The sequence below is a fragment of the Abramis brama genome (genome assembly GCF_963993115.1).
Source record: "Abramis brama genome assembly, chromosome: 17".
Classification (NCBI taxonomy): domain Eukaryota; kingdom Metazoa; phylum Chordata; class Actinopteri; order Cypriniformes; family Leuciscidae; genus Abramis; species Abramis brama.
The window spans coordinates 12,448,012-12,464,850 of NC_139979.1; the positions used below are offsets into that span (position 1 = coordinate 12,448,012).

The 16,839-nt window shown below is 35.8% G+C and overlaps 1 protein-coding gene and 1 long non-coding RNA gene across 2 annotated transcripts in view; one reads left to right on the plus strand and one right to left on the minus strand.

Annotated features, from left to right (window-relative positions):
* Nucleotides 1–3,244: 3,244 nt before the first annotated feature.
* LOC311067977 lies at nucleotides 3,245–5,617 on the minus strand. Its single transcript, XR_014603318.1, has 2 exons — nucleotides 5,314–5,617; nucleotides 3,245–4,309 (listed from the first exon to the last, which is right to left on the minus strand). It is a non-coding gene; the product is annotated as an uncharacterized lncRNA (long non-coding RNA).
* Nucleotides 5,618–7,364: 1,747 nt separating this feature from the next.
* Nucleotides 7,365–16,839, plus strand: part of me1 (malic enzyme 1, NADP(+)-dependent, cytosolic) — an 84,922-nt gene continuing 75,447 nt past the window's right edge. Inside the window, exon 1 of the mRNA XM_084088864.1 lies at nucleotides 7,365–7,518. Coding sequence (XP_083944990.1) covers nucleotides 7,390–7,518 — 129 coding nt within the window. The 5' untranslated portion in view covers nucleotides 7,365–7,389. The remainder of the gene's footprint in view (nucleotides 7,519–16,839) is intronic.

Sequence of the window (16,839 nt, forward strand, 5' to 3'; positions counted from 1 at the left end):
GGCATACACTTTTATCCAAAGACACTTACAACAAGCGATTCATCACAAAGAGGTAATAAATACAAAGTTTCAGACAAGAATACAATTCTAGAACAGAGAGAGATTAAGGAATAGAGAAAACATTGGGGCATTTTTTTTTTCCCAGCAAAGTGCAGTGCTGATGGAAGAGATGAGTTTTCAGCTCTTTCTTGAATATTGTCAGGGATTCGGTGTTCCGGATATAGGGTTGGGAAGATCATTCCACTAGCAAGGAACAGTGAACGAAAACGTTCTAGAAAGTGACATTCAGCAAAAGCAGTGCTCACTAATAAAATAACCTTACTGTTTTAATATTGTATATATTTTACACACTACCTTTTGTTTCAGTAGCATTCAACATAATTCAATTATATAGTTAATTTTATTTCTTAGCTTAGACTTTAGAATTTTGTAACTCATTCTGCAAAAATGAGTAAAAATATTGAATTTTTTTATTTCAAAATATTCAAAAATGGCTAAAAATATATTGCTATATAAATGTTAAAATATATTTACATTATGTTTAAATTATTTTCCTCATAAATTTTGGCCATTTATATATTATCAGTATATATCATGTGCTATTTTCAAAGTAGCCTATATTTGGCAAATATTTGTAATATATTTTGGCCAGAATTCTCATTTTTATAGGACTGCAAATATTTTTGGCTAATAATAAATTGCTTTTGCAAGTAACTTTGGATAACAAGTGTCTGCTAAATGGCTATAAACTTCCTTTATTTACTGAATTACATTTATTTTATTTCCGTAAAACTGCAGATGTTATTTAAGATATTATTCATTTTCTACAGTCATCAGCTTCATTATCTTGCCCTGTTGATGTGTAGTGTGTAATGAAAAATGAACTGAATGTACCCCTATCTGAGCCTCACTGAGCTCTTATCTGAGCCTCTGTATCACAGTCTTGCCCAATTTATCGCTCCATTTATAACTCTCTGCAACATAGTGTTTGGGCAGCTAGTGTTTATCTTTTTGTCATCCAATTTATAAGGCCTGTGCTTCTCTGAAAAATCACCCGATTACAATATTTTTAGTAGAATAAATATTTGATTTATTTTGCAAGCTGGGATTATATTTAGTGACATAACCTCAAACCTGGCACTGTCAAGAGTCTGGTTTGCTCACTGTTCTTGTAAATCATTTTCAGTCTATTTTCTGACATGTTTAATCACCTCATACCAGTCATTAACAGGGAGAAGAGTCTCCTGATATCACATTTATCCTATTTAAACATTATTCTATAATATTTTTTATTAAACATATATCTATTTTATTCTATTCTCTAATACTTGCATTATATAATAATATCATTATATTTAAATTAAATTAAATAAACTATAGTAATATTTGTTAATATATTATTTTTAATATATGACATTTTTGACCAAGGTATACATTTAAATGGGTTAAAGTTAGCTTTTTTAGGGTTGAAAAATAGATACCGTAAAGAAGGACATGAAGTCTGAATGAAACTGCTGTGCATTTAATGCATCAGGAAGAAAGATAGTGTTTTAAAATGCATTGTGATCTAACTGTGTCTCTGTTGTCATTTTTTTCTGAATGCTCTTAGCTTCACTATCTCCCACATTTAGCCTGCCTAAAGCCAAGATAAAGTGACATAGGCCTTGGGGCTAAAAGGAATGCACTTGAACAAGCTGCCCTTGAGTCACACTTCATACATACAGGGAAATGTCTGAAGGTCACAGAATATCCATCAGCTTCCTTAATGAGCCAGTTCCTTAAAGCTGCGCCATCTTTCTTTACTCTCTCTTATGTGTATCTAGAAAAGAGCTCAAATTTCACTGCTAATTAACATTTTAGACAGGCTTCATATCTACATATTTGTTCATATGGGAACAGTAATGGTATGCACAAGCAATTGAAACATTTTTGCCCCTGGCATGTTGGATCAGGGCCAAATGCCCTGGGCATTTCTAAGCAGTCACAGTGACTAAGCGTCTCTGTAAGAGGACCCTAACTACTAAGTCTGTAAGAATGCATACCAGCATACTGTACGAACCAGATATCTTGCACAATTGTGAACACACACACACACACATTCTTGTACATCTATCTTTATGAGGACAATCATTGACACAATGCAATCTCTAGCCGCTTACCCTAACCTTATATGGAGCTATTCTTGTGCCAATAAAAATGAACGTAGCTTTTCAAGAAACTAATGAAAATATAAATTGAAACTAAATAAATTATCTCTAAAACTGAAAAAGAATAAATCGCAGGCAAATTTTTTGACTTCGTTTTTAATACACTGCATGTTTTGCTAACTGTTTCTCATATTTCAATCGTCATCTGAACTTACAAATGCGCTTCCAGAGTTTTCATTTACGCTTCTGAAGTTTTCGTTTACGCTCCCAGAGTTTTCGTTCGCCGTTCTGACACATTTCTCTCGTGGGGGCGGGGCTAGTAGCAGTGTGTTCTCATTGGTTACTGAGCTTTTGATTGATCGCTTCGTGACCTGGAAGTGAAGACGTCAGTGTTTATGTGTGGATGTGAGCGTCTGTAATCGCAGCTTTCTATTTCATTTTAGTGATATTAAGTTATGTTTGTTTTTTAATTTTATCTGTATTTACCTGCTGCTACTACTTAGTTGGCAGAAGCTTTTTAGGAGCACAAGAGATCTATTCAGTCTATTCAGGTGTAATTGCACATTAAAGTACTGTATATAATACTTAAAATATTGTAGTGTCCAATGTTTTCGGAGAATATTTGTTTATTCCTGATTATTTTGCATGTTAGGCTCTGATTAGGTTCAGCTGTTACAATTTAAAGAGAATACTAGCAAACGTGTGTGATATATTCAGCCGTCAAGAAAGTCAAACTTTAACCAAGTAATCAAGGTTGGCAGCCATGGCCATCACACTACTCATCGTTAGCATGATATAGCCTACGTTTACACCATCAAAATTAATGATCACTTAAATAAGAGGAATTTAAACAAAATGAAAATTACAGTCGTGGCCTGCTGTCAGATACAGACCTCAAAGGGCATTTCATTACATGTCACACAAAGAATGTTCTTGTTGCCATTTTTTTTTAATTGATAATTGTATTTAGTTATTTCATTTAATTAACACTATCTGCTAACATTTAAAATTGTAAATATATTTTAACAATCATCAACCGTTTCAATCGTGACTTATACAACCAGTTAAATTAATGTAATTGAAAATATGAATTCAAATAAATTTACATTCTTTATTGTCACTAAAGCATATATACACAAGTATCAGAGTGAAGGTCTTGGATGCAATTATGTTGTGACAGGAAAGACCAGAATCCACAAAACATTAACTGCATAATAACATGTAATGCACAGTATTCTCATGATATACATTACTATACAAAATGCACAATTACAAATACATTTAAGATTGTATTTAAATCTTTAAATCTATGCATTACAACCCCCCCAATATTTATACCATGATCACATGAAAAATATGCAGACCCAAACTTCAACCCCGCCAATGTTCAAACCAAATCTACACCCTTGCAAGCAGTGCAAGGATAGTCCACCCAAAACATGAGCATTCTCTCATCATTTACTCTCCTTCATGCCATCCCAGATGTATATGACTTTCTTCTTGACATAAACATAGACAAAGATATTTAAGGAAATAATCCATCTCTGTGAGTCCATAATACAAGTGGATTGTAACCCATGTACGTAAGATTTTTAATAGTTAAAACAGTTTACATTATTAGTATTTCTTTTATCTAGCCTATTGTTTTACTTCAGAAGGCATTGACTCATCCACTGAGGTCGCATGGATTACCGTCACGCTCACTGTGTGTGGTTTTTAAAGCGTCTTTAGGACTCGCAGAGATGGATTACTTTCCTTACAATCTTAATTCGTGTTTATCTGTAGAAAGAAAGTAAAATGCATCTGGGACAGCATGAGGGTGAGCAAAATAAGAGAGAATTGTATTTTTTGGTGAACTATCCCCTCAACATTTATATGCTATTGGTATGCTAATCCAAGATCAGCATAGATTAATAAGAATAAAGTGAAACCTCTTGTGTACTTGTGAACTGTGTTTGTTTTAATCTAGAGGAAATTGAAATATTTGCTAGTTTATATTAAAATAAATCAGGTGTCTGAAGATCAAGATCCCAGTCATTCAAAGGTGATGTGTCTGAACAGAGTAAGATTATTGTCTGAAAGGGACAGTGGATCTCTGGTATTATCACTCCATCCTCTGTGTCAGCATCAGAATTTTGTTTATGGAAATGTTGCTCCACTCCCTGGAAAATGAGAGAGGAAATGTATTATAATCTAACAATACAAACTGCTTTGAACTCCCCATACAGTAACACGTTCCAGACTTAAAATATTTATTATATTTATATTTAAGGGATTTTACAGTACTAAATATTTACCTCGGAGTCAAGCAGCATTTATCATCTGTAATACTGTTGTGTAACCAGTAGATGGCTGTATTGCCCTATATATAAACATATGGATGTGTATTCCCTAGTTGCTGGATGTTTTCAGTCATAATTACTTGCATGTATTAAGTTTTTAATTTGGACATATATTTATTATTAAAGACTATTAAAGATTTAACATTTGTCAAAGAAATGTTCATTTGAAGTGCACTTTTTTCATTATTATTAGTCAAATATGGACACAGAAAAAGCAATTTGTTACTCATACTAGATACATATAATAGCTTTATCAGTCATCTTTATCACACAAAAGTAATCAGAATAAATATTGCAACCAGGGCGATACTTCAAAATAATTGAGTGTTTACATATTACGAACAGAGATGTGGTCTGTGGTCAAGTCGTGTCTCTCCTCTTTCAAAAACTTTGCATCGCAAATTAATCAGCAATTGAGAAATTCAGGTTTAAATAGCTTTATTGGCATGGTAAAAAAGGCTTTACATTGCCAAAGTTGAATCAGGCAGTGATTGACAGCGCTCTCGTCCTATGGCATCAGTCATTGACTGATACAGTACAGATAGGCTACTGTACAGTACTCTAGCTCAATGTTGTTTGGGGTGGCTGTGGGGAAATATGATCTAATCGAAGCAAATATGATCTAATCGAAGACTGTAACCGAATGTAGATAAACAAGTCATGTAATGATTGGGCTAACAGTTAAATCAAGACAACACAGCTCAGCTGTATAATGTCATGGGCTCTCACTGAGCTCTAAAATGCCTCTCCACCTGAAAAAAGCCAGTACTGTATTATAAATAGTATTAGTATAGTATTAAAAACAAAACAAAAATCAGACTTACCACGAGTAGGCTCCAGTATCCTCCTGATATAGCGACGATGACTAATAAAAAATAAAAATTCGTCTGTACTATTCCTTCTATAAGAGATCATCTCAACAATATAGTGTAGCAGCAAATAAATACAGATATAAACTTAACATCACTAAAATGAAATAGAAAGCTGCGATTACAGACGCTCACATCCACACATAAACACTGACGTCTTCACTTCCAGGTCACGAAGCGATCAATCAAAAGCTCAGTAACCAATGAGAACACACTGCTACTAGCCCCGCCCCCACGAGAGAAATGTGTCAGAACGGCGAACGAAAACTCTGGGAGCGTAAACGAAAACTTCAGAAGCGTGAATGAAAACTCTGGAAGCGCATTTGTAAGTTCAGATGACGATTGAAATATGAGAAACAGTTAGCAAAACATGCAGTGTATTAAAAACGAAGTAAAAAAATTTGCCTGCGATTTATTCTTTTTCAGTTTTAGAGATAATTTATTTAGTTTCAATTTATATTTTCATTAGTTTCTTGAAAAGCTACGTTCATTTTTATTGGCACAAGAATAGCTCCATAACCTTACCCATCACAACTAAGTGCCTAACCCGAACCCTTACCCTAAACCTACCCTTAACCTAATTATAACCTTATCCCTAAAACCAAGTCTTGACCCTCAAACAGGCCTTTAAAGGGGTCTCAGAAAGTGAGGACCAGACAAAATGTCCTCACTTTACTCTCTTTGTCCTCACTCCAATGGTGTAAAACTCAAACTGGTCCTCACAAAGATAGTTGTACAAGTACACACACACACACACACACACACACACACACACACACACACACACACACACACACACACACACACACACACACACACACACACACACACACAACAGGGCAGGGTTCAGCCAGAACACTGCTATCAGACATGTTCATTTGTGAAACATGATCCTTCTTATCATTACGAGACAGTTCAGCTAATTCAATGGCCTTGTGCAATGTAAGGGGAGTGAGGTAATGCTCACAGTGACACAAAGACACACACACATACGCTATCTATAGTTCTATAGTCCATATGGGAACAATAAGCTTTGTATTAAAACTTCTGATGAAAGGATAATTCAGGTAAAGCTGCAATAAAGTTTGTGCATGCATCAGCCAATCTGTCCAATGATGAAACTACAGTACCTTTTACATAGTCGTTGCAGTGTCTTACTCAGCAATTTTTCATTATCCAAAGCCATATAACCTCACTCAGAGCAACTTGCACAATGAAATCTGGGTTGTGAATTTGCAACCTTGATAGCCATCACCTGATACCACACCACACACCAGTTTGTTGGTATTATTGTTTGGTAAGATTTATTTATTTAAAAAAAGGGTAAATCAATATTACAAATTGTGTAAGATTACATTTATATGAAATATCAGAAATAAGTGGTAAGGTATAGACCAGGGCTAGTTTTTTTTCTCAGGTTGGGTTTTAGGTTAATTTCTGCATATCGTCTCACACACCTTAAAAACTTGGCAATTGATTGAACATTTGTTATTGTCAAAGAAATTGTTCATTTAATGTATGTCTACATCTTGTATAGGCTTTTCTGTAAATTAAACAATTATCAATTATATTCTATAGTTTTATTGTGTTACCCAAAATCTATAGCGAAATATGAGATTGAAATTCTCAGTTTGGATGCCAGAATTCATATTCTTGTACTTATTATTTTTTAAGTTTTTAAACCAGGCACTTAAAACCAACATATAAAACCCCTGTTAAAGAAAATACACATTTGTATAACTGCTACTGACTCAAATCTGCAATACAAACATTGTGACAACTAGCCCCTGCCTCATTTTTTCCTTTTCCAATCATGGGAAAGTTACTTTGAAACAAAGCGTGAAAATATTACGTAAATCCTATAATGTCCTGCCCCAGATAAGATTTTCCAGGCTATTATCGACTTTTACAGCTAATAGTTTGGCGATAACGACACGCCACCGCTGTGACACTCTTGCTGAGTAACGTCTTCCTGTCTGTGATGCAGCGCGTGCACTTGTTGAGTTCAGCGCTATTTAAAGGGGAAGCAACATGGCACACGCTTTAGTCAAACAGGAATCTGTCGAGTGGGAGATGCAGAAGTCAGCAGATCAAACCAAGACCTTTGTTTACACCAAGAAGAGGGGGTATGATGTTACACGCAACCCCCACCTGAATAAGGTAAAAATTAGTTGTTTTAATAACCTTTTGACGGTTTTTTTTTTTAAATAACATTTTGTGTTGACTGTTTGCTAATACGACAGCAGGGCAGTGGATATCAGTTTCGAGAGGAACTATAATTAGACTTAAAGGGCCACACGCTTGCTTTGTTAGCGGTTGCTGCTTGTTTTTAAAGCAAGTCCGTTAGTTTACAGGTGCTCTTGAACTGACGTGGGCCGTGACGTGCCACCTTCAGGATCAGCGCACGAAGTTTTCTTTTAACAGTCTACATTGATTTACCAGCGTATAATTATCCGTATACGAATCCTAGTAGTAAGTCCCATATTTCGCTATAAAACAAAATAAAGAATAAGAATAAGACCAATAACCTTATTTTTATAATCTTTTGGTAAGATCAACAAGCAGCCTCTGTCCAAGGTGCTGACCAGTGGTTGCTGTGGCATCACCTCAAGAACTCACACTGGATGCGACCATGATGCTGCAAAATATTTACTTTGTTTGCTTAAATGATCGTGCTATCTATTGAGTTAAACATTAAAAAAAATGTTTATATTAACAGAGCTATGCTATGCTAAGCTTCTTAAATTGTAGTTAAAACATTCACTCTTTGGATCATGAAGTGCATAGCTCTCCAGTGTACCAATAATTACAGGTAATTTTTTTAAATAAAGTAAAATAAAGTTTTAGCCCTGCCTTTCCACCTGCTAGTTCAGTGGTAACTTAGCCTATGTATATTGTTACAGACAGTACAGGCTTTTTTTATTAACACTTTCAGGTCACTACAAAAAATGCTTGCGAAAAAAATTCCAGTGAGTGAAATAACATTGCACTTTTTTCATTCTGACCTTGAATGTAAACATTACTGACCTTGAGCAATCGATTGGTATGTATGTTTTTGTGGGGTTGATGTTTAGATTCTTCTCTTTACTCTGTGTGATGACGTCCAAACCTCCTAAACCTCCTACCAGTTGATAGAGAAAACATTTAAAGGGGTAGATCAATGTATGTCCCTTGGAATTTATTTTCAGAGCATTGTTTTTTTATTCAGACATAACAAAACAAAAATGCATCACCCATTATAGTGATTCCAAATGAATCAAGTCATTTAAATTAATTAATTAATTGAAAAAGGTATTGCTATTTCCTTAAAAAATCAAATTATAGGCCTAGTTCTTATAAATAATGCACAAGATATCATAACACAGTAAGAGTAAAAGCTCCATTAGAATATATTTTTGTCTGATTATAATATTATTTAGCTCTCTGACTGCCAGATTGACATTTCCGTTTTAATTAGCCTATTTGTTTTCTCCACATTCAGAGATGACTTTTAATCTCATTTTCATCCTCTGAGACAGTGAAGCTACAGGTCGCTAACTATGACTGCACTGCAAAGGCACTAAACAACACATTTTAAGATTATGAATAATGGAGGACATTTTTTCACTTTAAATGTTCTACATGTAGAAATCAGAAACCCTTGTTATTAGCGACACCGGTGGCCGTTAAGTGAACTGCAGCAACTTATTGCTCGTGCTGCTCGCACTCGTGCACACCTGACGTGACACTGAACGTGATTCAAGAATGTTTTTTTCTTCTTCTTCGCTTTGTAGTAAAAATAAGTTGTAAATTCTTTTGCTACAGATATACAGTTAACGAAGATCCAGATGCCGTTTACAGCCACGTTTAGATGAATATGTAAATATGTTCTACGCGCTTTTCTCTCAATAACAAAATAAACACAACAAAGAATGACAGCAGTGAGAAAGTATCAGTTAAGAAAGCATCTGATCATAGCGACGTGGATATGTTTGCACGAGCTCTGCAATTCACCATCATCATTTCGACAGATGAGGTAATTAAAATTACACTGTTATGATAGTTTGAATATAAAGTAGCCTATATTTGAGAGTATAGACTAAATAGATCTGACTATGTGAGATAGTTAATCCCTTTTCTTTACTTGACAAATTGACTTGACATTATGGCTCTTTCGGCATTATCCTGTACATTTTATAAGCTTTCATTTATGTGTTATTGGATGGAAGAGAGGCTCTGGTGAGCGCGCGTAAACGTCATATCCTTTTGATTTGATTTCCCCTTGTGTCCTTTACATAAAAATCAGTCTACAGGCTTTCAGACAACCTAGGAAGTCGAGGACGGTCTCATTTTTTAAGTTTCGTTACAAGCTGTTCACACATTGGTAATAAAAAAGCAATTAATATATGAAAATTCTTACATTATATAGCCCATTTAAGTAGCATTTTTGCTCTTATCCCTGGTTAATTTTAGAGCACAATTTACTTTACAAAATCTTGAATTTGCATAACACTATATATAAATACTTTATTTATTTATTTGCCTTTATATTTATTAGAGTTAATCTGTCACTGTTTGACCCACAGTTGTATCTCACTGTCCCTGACCTTTGGTTAATTTCTCTTTGAACTTTTCCAGTCTTCTGCTGCGTGTGCCTGCACTCTGCACTTTTGTTTTCTTTAAGGTGGACTTTACGTCCTCTTGAACCCTTTGCATCAGTTTCCCGTCCTGAAATGAAGGACCATAGTCTGATCAGACGTCACGTCTTTTGGCACTCTGCCACAGGTAAGGTAGGCTACTGATGACAACACAGCACGGTGCCTGTCGTTAAGGTTAATGACTTCTAATCTGCACCAGAGACGCCACAGAATGAGGTCATATTTTCAAACCAGGTGCACACTACCAGAAAGTTCTGAAAAGTGTCTTTATGTATACATGAATGCATAGGGTTGGTTGAGGTATGAAGATCAAAGGTCTGTGTTGTCTTTTTTTAGTGCACACTCATTTCACAGTCATTTCAGCTATGTTGACCCCAGCTAAAAAATAACATTTTCTTAGGCCTATAAAAGACGCAAAGGCACTCTTTAATCAGAACTGGCTATTGAAGTAAGACATTTTCAGTGACCCACTCATTATAGAGGTCATGATGCTGTTTTTCAAGAATATAGGCTGTGTTTTTACACCATGTTAATCTGAAAAGGCGTTTCTGTAACTGCGAGATGTTAAATATTTATACCTGAGATATTGAGTTCAAAATGCAAAATAAAATAAACTAAGTTTAGATTGGCTCAGGGGCATGTTGCGGGCACAGTGTCGATTTCAACAGATTTTCAGTTGATGTGCATTTTTGTTCAGTCTGCTAAATTCAATTTAGATAAACTAACTTATGATCGCATACAGTATGATTTCGAAGTAAAGTGTTTCTTTAGGTGTCACTTAATTACCCTTAAAAGTCCCTTTTCCTGGTATCAAAAAAATATTGGATTAATGGCTCACATTTATGTGGCTCCTGTTCCTGTGGTGCTGGAAGTTTCTAGACTGGTGCCACAACTTAAAGCTCATGCGGTGCTTCGGGGTGTGAGAGCAAGTCTAACTCTTTCATGTTTTTATGATGTGGCTTTCCAGTTCCACCCACGTCTCATACTCTAATGAGCTCAATTCAGTGTTATTGTCTTGTTTTATAGACCGAGACGTGATTTAATGAGATTAATTAAAAGAGAGGCCTTGGAGTTTGCTGTCTTTGTTGAAGGTGTCAGGAAAATTGTGTGAAATGTGAAATCTCTGCAGTCATTATAAGGAAGGAAAGAGGATTACATAAACATAAGAAGCACAAAAGACTGTGTGCAATATATATTGTAATTAGCACCGTGATATGCAAGCAGCTAAAGTGTTAAAGGACATTAAGTCATATTCACGGTCGAGGTCCATTAAAGGGATACTCCACTTTAAAATGAAAATTCTGTCATCATATACTCACCCTCGTGTTGTTTCAAACCTGTATGAATTTCTTTCTTCTGCTGAACAGAAAGGAAGATATTTAGAAGAATGTCAGTAACCAGACAGTTTCTGGTCTCATTGACTTCCATAGTAGGAAAAAAATATACTATGGAAGTCAATGAGACCAGAAACTGTCATAAAATTTTCATTTTAAAGTGGAGTATCCCTTTAAGAGCTGAATTGAGAATGGATGCGGGATGCAGAGTTACATTTATTTGAATTTGAATATAAGGAAATAACATTAAAATGAACTGAAATATAAAGAAATGCGCATTTTGAGTATTTTTTATTTAGAAAAGTTAATAAAAAATGGATGTTTGCGTGATAAACCATTGATTAGGATAGATAGATGGATGGATGGATGGATAGATAACTTGTTAAGGATTGTTACCATCAGAAGAATAGTTAAGAACTCACTGCACCTTAAAATTAGTCCAAATGAGGTGCATAGACAAAAAGCCCTTCCTATAGTAAAGCATTGATTTTTATCTCGCTTCATTGATGACTTTTTTCTTTGGTGGAGTGTGCGGACGCTCTTGAAGTGCCTCTCTACTTGTTACCATCGAACCAATGCAAATGTTTGATCACACAGTACTTTGGACAAGTGCTTACGTCATTGTTTGTGCCCTGTTATTTTTCTGACTATGATGTGTCAGTTGGACATTGCTAAGCTTCATGTTTGTGTAATCAGTGGCATATGTCATTCATCTGGTGGGTTTTAGTTTACGCTTAGATAGTGATACTCGCTTGTAAATAAAGTCCACCATCGAGTGAACCATTTGCTCTTTCATGCAGCCTTATGAAAAACCAACCTTCACAACTCATGAACCAAAACAAGGAAATTAAGAGAGAAGGTAGGAAATGACCCCTGAGAGGAGCCGTGCGAGGCTGTACACTCGGTACTCTGTGGTTCTCCATTGGTGTATTGTTGCCTTCCCACGGGCCTGGTGATCACAGGGCTTGAGTGTTCTCACTTTTCCTCGCTCTTAGCTGCTGAGAAGCAGAGAGGACAACATGCTAATTGATGCTGTGGGATTGAAAATGTAAAGGCCTCACGTCCACAAGCTGGAGTTTACGCAGCGCCCCTCCCCGGCATCCCCTCTGACCTCCTCCCTTCTCAACAGCCCTTCCCTGTGTCTGCCTGAGGTGCAGGATATTATCCCTGTTTGTGGGAAGCTTTGCACAGTAAGAGACTAGAGTGAGGAGAAAGAGGTCTCTGTGGAGCAAAGGAGAGAAAGAGGGAGCTGGCCCTGCTCTCCACAGACCTCTTCTGTGTCTCTGCTTTATCTCTCATTAATGACCGCCTGTGTGAATCGAGGCCAACAGCACTAGCCTCTGGCTTCACGCCATGCCAGAGACCGAAAACTCAAACAACGCAGCACAAAACTCTCCTAGCGTCCAAGCCGAGATCTTGTTTCACATGGGGAAATGTGCTTTTAGGAGCACAGGTGACTAACAGATGCCCATTCAACTTGCTGTGGAAAACAAGAGCTCAGTTGGAAATGTGGCACCTTCTGGGCTGAGCATTGGAGACTTTAAGGCCCCCTTGTGGTTGTTGTTTGTGCCAATTGCCTCAAAGTGGCACTGAGCTATTGTTACAGGGAAAGAGCTATTTTGGGAAATGTATCTGTTAGCTTTCTCTTTCATTTCAATTGCAGTTGCTACATGCTTTATAATGTTCAGGACAACTGATGACCACAGAATAAACATGTTTTTGGCTGCCATGTACAGTAATGTAGTTCCAGCATCTACCAACAGGGGCTAAGTGGACCAGGCTAACCAGAGCATTGACCCCATTTCAGCAATCATCACTTGGCTTTAGCATTCTGATGACAACAACCTTTGCAGTTGTGGAAAGAATGATCTAAATTGGACAATTGTGTCCTATTTTAAACATACTTTCTTACATCTGCCTCCCTGGCACACATGTTTGTCTTGTTCTGTTCACATATGTGGTGTGTTTAATCTCAAAGTGGGTTGAGGTTTTCCATAATATGTATAGTTTTGCATTTAAATGAAAGCAAATATGGGTGAGGTAAATAAAATAAGCAAAAAGTCAAAGACTGTCAAGTGTAACCAAGCACTGAGCTTTTCATTTCTTCACTTCAAAGAAAGACCATATTTTGGTAGTGCAGTTGCTTTGTTCAAATTGAATGCTCATTTCCCCTTGAATGTTAAGCGTGAAAGGTTTGAATCTTGCTTGATTTTGACATTTTGACATTTTTTTAATGAACTAGATCAAATCTGTTTGTCAGTACAAGTAGGCTATATCACTAATATTTGGTTGCACAATTTGTCACACTTTCATTTTCTGCTAGCATGAATCAATTTAAATTTATAAAATGTAAGTCTACTTAGCCCTTGATATTTGAAGAATATTAATTATTTTTTATTGGCTATTATATCAGGAATTTACGTTCAGACAGACAGATACATGTTGGATATTCAAGCGTTATATTTTCATCCATCCATGATTATGTAATTTAGCCCTATACTAAATAAAAAATGACTTAATTTGCTTTTGTATACCATAAAATTATCAGCCAACTGCCAGCCAATGTAGTAATATTTTGAATAGTTAGTCAAAGAAATATAGACAGTGATATGTTACACTGTACTACTCCAAGTTTTCATTACATTCAATTTAATTCCACCGAAAGTTCCACTAATTCCACTTTTTTGAGTGTTGGCAGAGACCATAACATTTTCATCTCCCCCTGCAGATGCTTTCTTCCAATATGACAAAATGAAAATGCAGGTGCCTTCATTTGAATGCTAATGGGTTTTTTTTTTCATATGCAGAAGGGTGCATAAAGTAAATCTTAATGGAAGAAAAATACCTACTTTATGCTGAACCACCATAGGACCAGATTTTAAAATGTTTCATGCCAGAAACGAATGGGTTTTTTTCTGACATTAAAACTAACTAAAGATGTTTGGTTAGCATCTCAGACATTTTAATTAGTTTCACTTCTACCCTATAAGCTCTAGAAATATTCTCTGGGCGTTGAGGATGCAGAATCACGCCATATGGAAGACCGTTTAATGAAGCATCATGTTTACTTTTCCTGTCAGGAAAAAGCCCTTGCAAAGTATAGCCAATGGTTTCTTAACATTGTCACTGCCCTGCTTTGTCAGTTTGCTTAGACCAGCTTCTGCAGAATGTCTGTTTGGCTTTATTTATTACTGTCATTGTGTCTGCTACATTGAGGTTTCATGATTGGATGTGAGGTTAAGTGTCCTTGTCAGGGCACAGCTTGTGTAGCAAGATAATCTTTAACAATGTTGAATGTTTCTAAACAGTCTTCTCTTGGCTCATAATTATCTGATGTTTGTCAAAATGGCAAAACCATTTGAGATAATTTAAGATAATTGACATCTTCTGTCTAAACAAAATCAAAAGGCAAACATACCAGTCTCCCATGATTCAGACAAATGGATCTATTTGAATGGACAGTTTATGGAGGAATTTACCTGACAGGCAGATAGCAATTTACCCTTTATATTGAGGAAGCGAGGCATTTGAAAGATGCTGGTAACCTAAGGAACTGTGGGCATTACAGAAGATAAGGACAGTGCCTATACATGCAGCTGAGATTCTTATAAATGTGTGTGTTGAGTCAGTATGCTAATGAAAGGTTGATGGAACAGACTTCGTTTTGTCTGGACGGAGTTCTCAGGGAGGGTCAGGTGCTGATGTCGGTCACATCTTTCTAGGTGGGCTCCAGTAGTGTGTGTATATATGTATGGCAACCCAGGTGTGCCCAGGTGCATATAGGAGAGGAGACTGACCACCCACAGTGTAGCAGTAAAGCATTCCAGCACTAGATGTGAGCGAAGTGGTTAAATGAGGAAAGTGCTCTACTGTTCACAGAGAGATTAAGTGCCAGTCACCCTTATCCAACTCCTCTACACACATACACACACAAGCATGCATGCACAGAATAGCCTTCTGATCGCAATCTCCCTGCTCATTTGTCCTTCACATTTTTCTCTTTGACAAATTGTAAGGTTCCAGACAGTGTTTCAGCAGAACAGTATTTCTAACTGAGACATGATGTAATTCATTAGTGTAATTTAGCTTGGAAACGATTAGTCTCTGATATTAGAATACATTTTTACCATCATAATATGTACAGGAGGTAAATTTAATCATATGTTTATGCTATGCGTTTGAACATAAACACATTTTGACAATTTATTAGTAAATAAACATCGGATATCAATTATTGTTTCGTCGACCACAATAGCAAATATTTGTCATATCTGGGCTTTTTCATGTGCAAATGTTTAGCTAAAAATACGTAAAAATATTTTCCAGACTTTATCAGGAAGAAACCTGATAAAATTTACTTAATTTTAGTGTGGTTAAAATTTAGTTCCCAGAAAATGACAATTATTTATAAAGTGCACATGAGGCCAAATAATTAGCCCATCTTATGATTTGCACACAGTTATATAAAGTAGCCTAAGTTCTCCCACAATTTGATGACCTCTGCAAATTATTTCTATTTCTATTTTTTAGTACATCCAAAATTTTGCAAATGTAAGTCCTTTGAGGTTATTTGAACTAATTTACATGATCTGATTTTTTCTGTTTCTGCATGTTACATTGATACACCAGAAGGTGGCAGTCTGTATGAGTGAATCATTGAACAAATTCATTCCAACTGATTTGTTCAAAAACGCAGATTCATTCAGGAACAAATCAAAGAACTGTCTTCATGAGTGAGTCATTGAATCATTTACTCAGTGGATTTGTTCAGTCACACTGATTTATTCAAGGACTAAACTCACTGTTTGTTCCTCGGAGACCCACAAAGTTATTTTGGCTGTGAGAAAGCAAAGTGGCAATGTTGTGTCTTAAAGGTACAATGCTCAACATTAACTTCTTTATTAAATATCACATTCACATTTACAGTCATTCCACTTTAGATCCACTCCATGTTTTCTATTTCCGCTCCATGAATCACACCCCAGGGCTGTTATTGATTAGCTGCTATGTAAAATATAATATGATTTGACAAACCTTGATAGAAGCGATTCAAGTGAATATGCAACAAATTATATAAATAATATTGCTATAAAACCGACATTACATATGTTTTGATAATCAGTATACAAGAATTTGTAGCTGTCCAATCTTATTTATTGATTTTGAACAAGGCTTTTCCTTTGGTTGTCAAATTAGATTTTAAATCCAAATCGTTTGACTTTGTATCTATCTGTCATGATTTAAATAATAAGGCTAAATAAATTATGTCAGACCTAATGCGATGAAGTGATGGACAGCTCTAATGAGAGCATATATGCTCTGGAATATTTTGACAATTGAAGGTCAACCAACTTATTACACATATCAAGGCTTTACAGAACAGTCATATTAATGTCAGTAGCTTTGACATAATCTTTTAGGCCTACATATTCTCATGCACTAAAGCAGTTAAAATTAAAGGAGAACTGTGATGGGAATGATCCAATATGTAAAACAACATAAACAGCAAC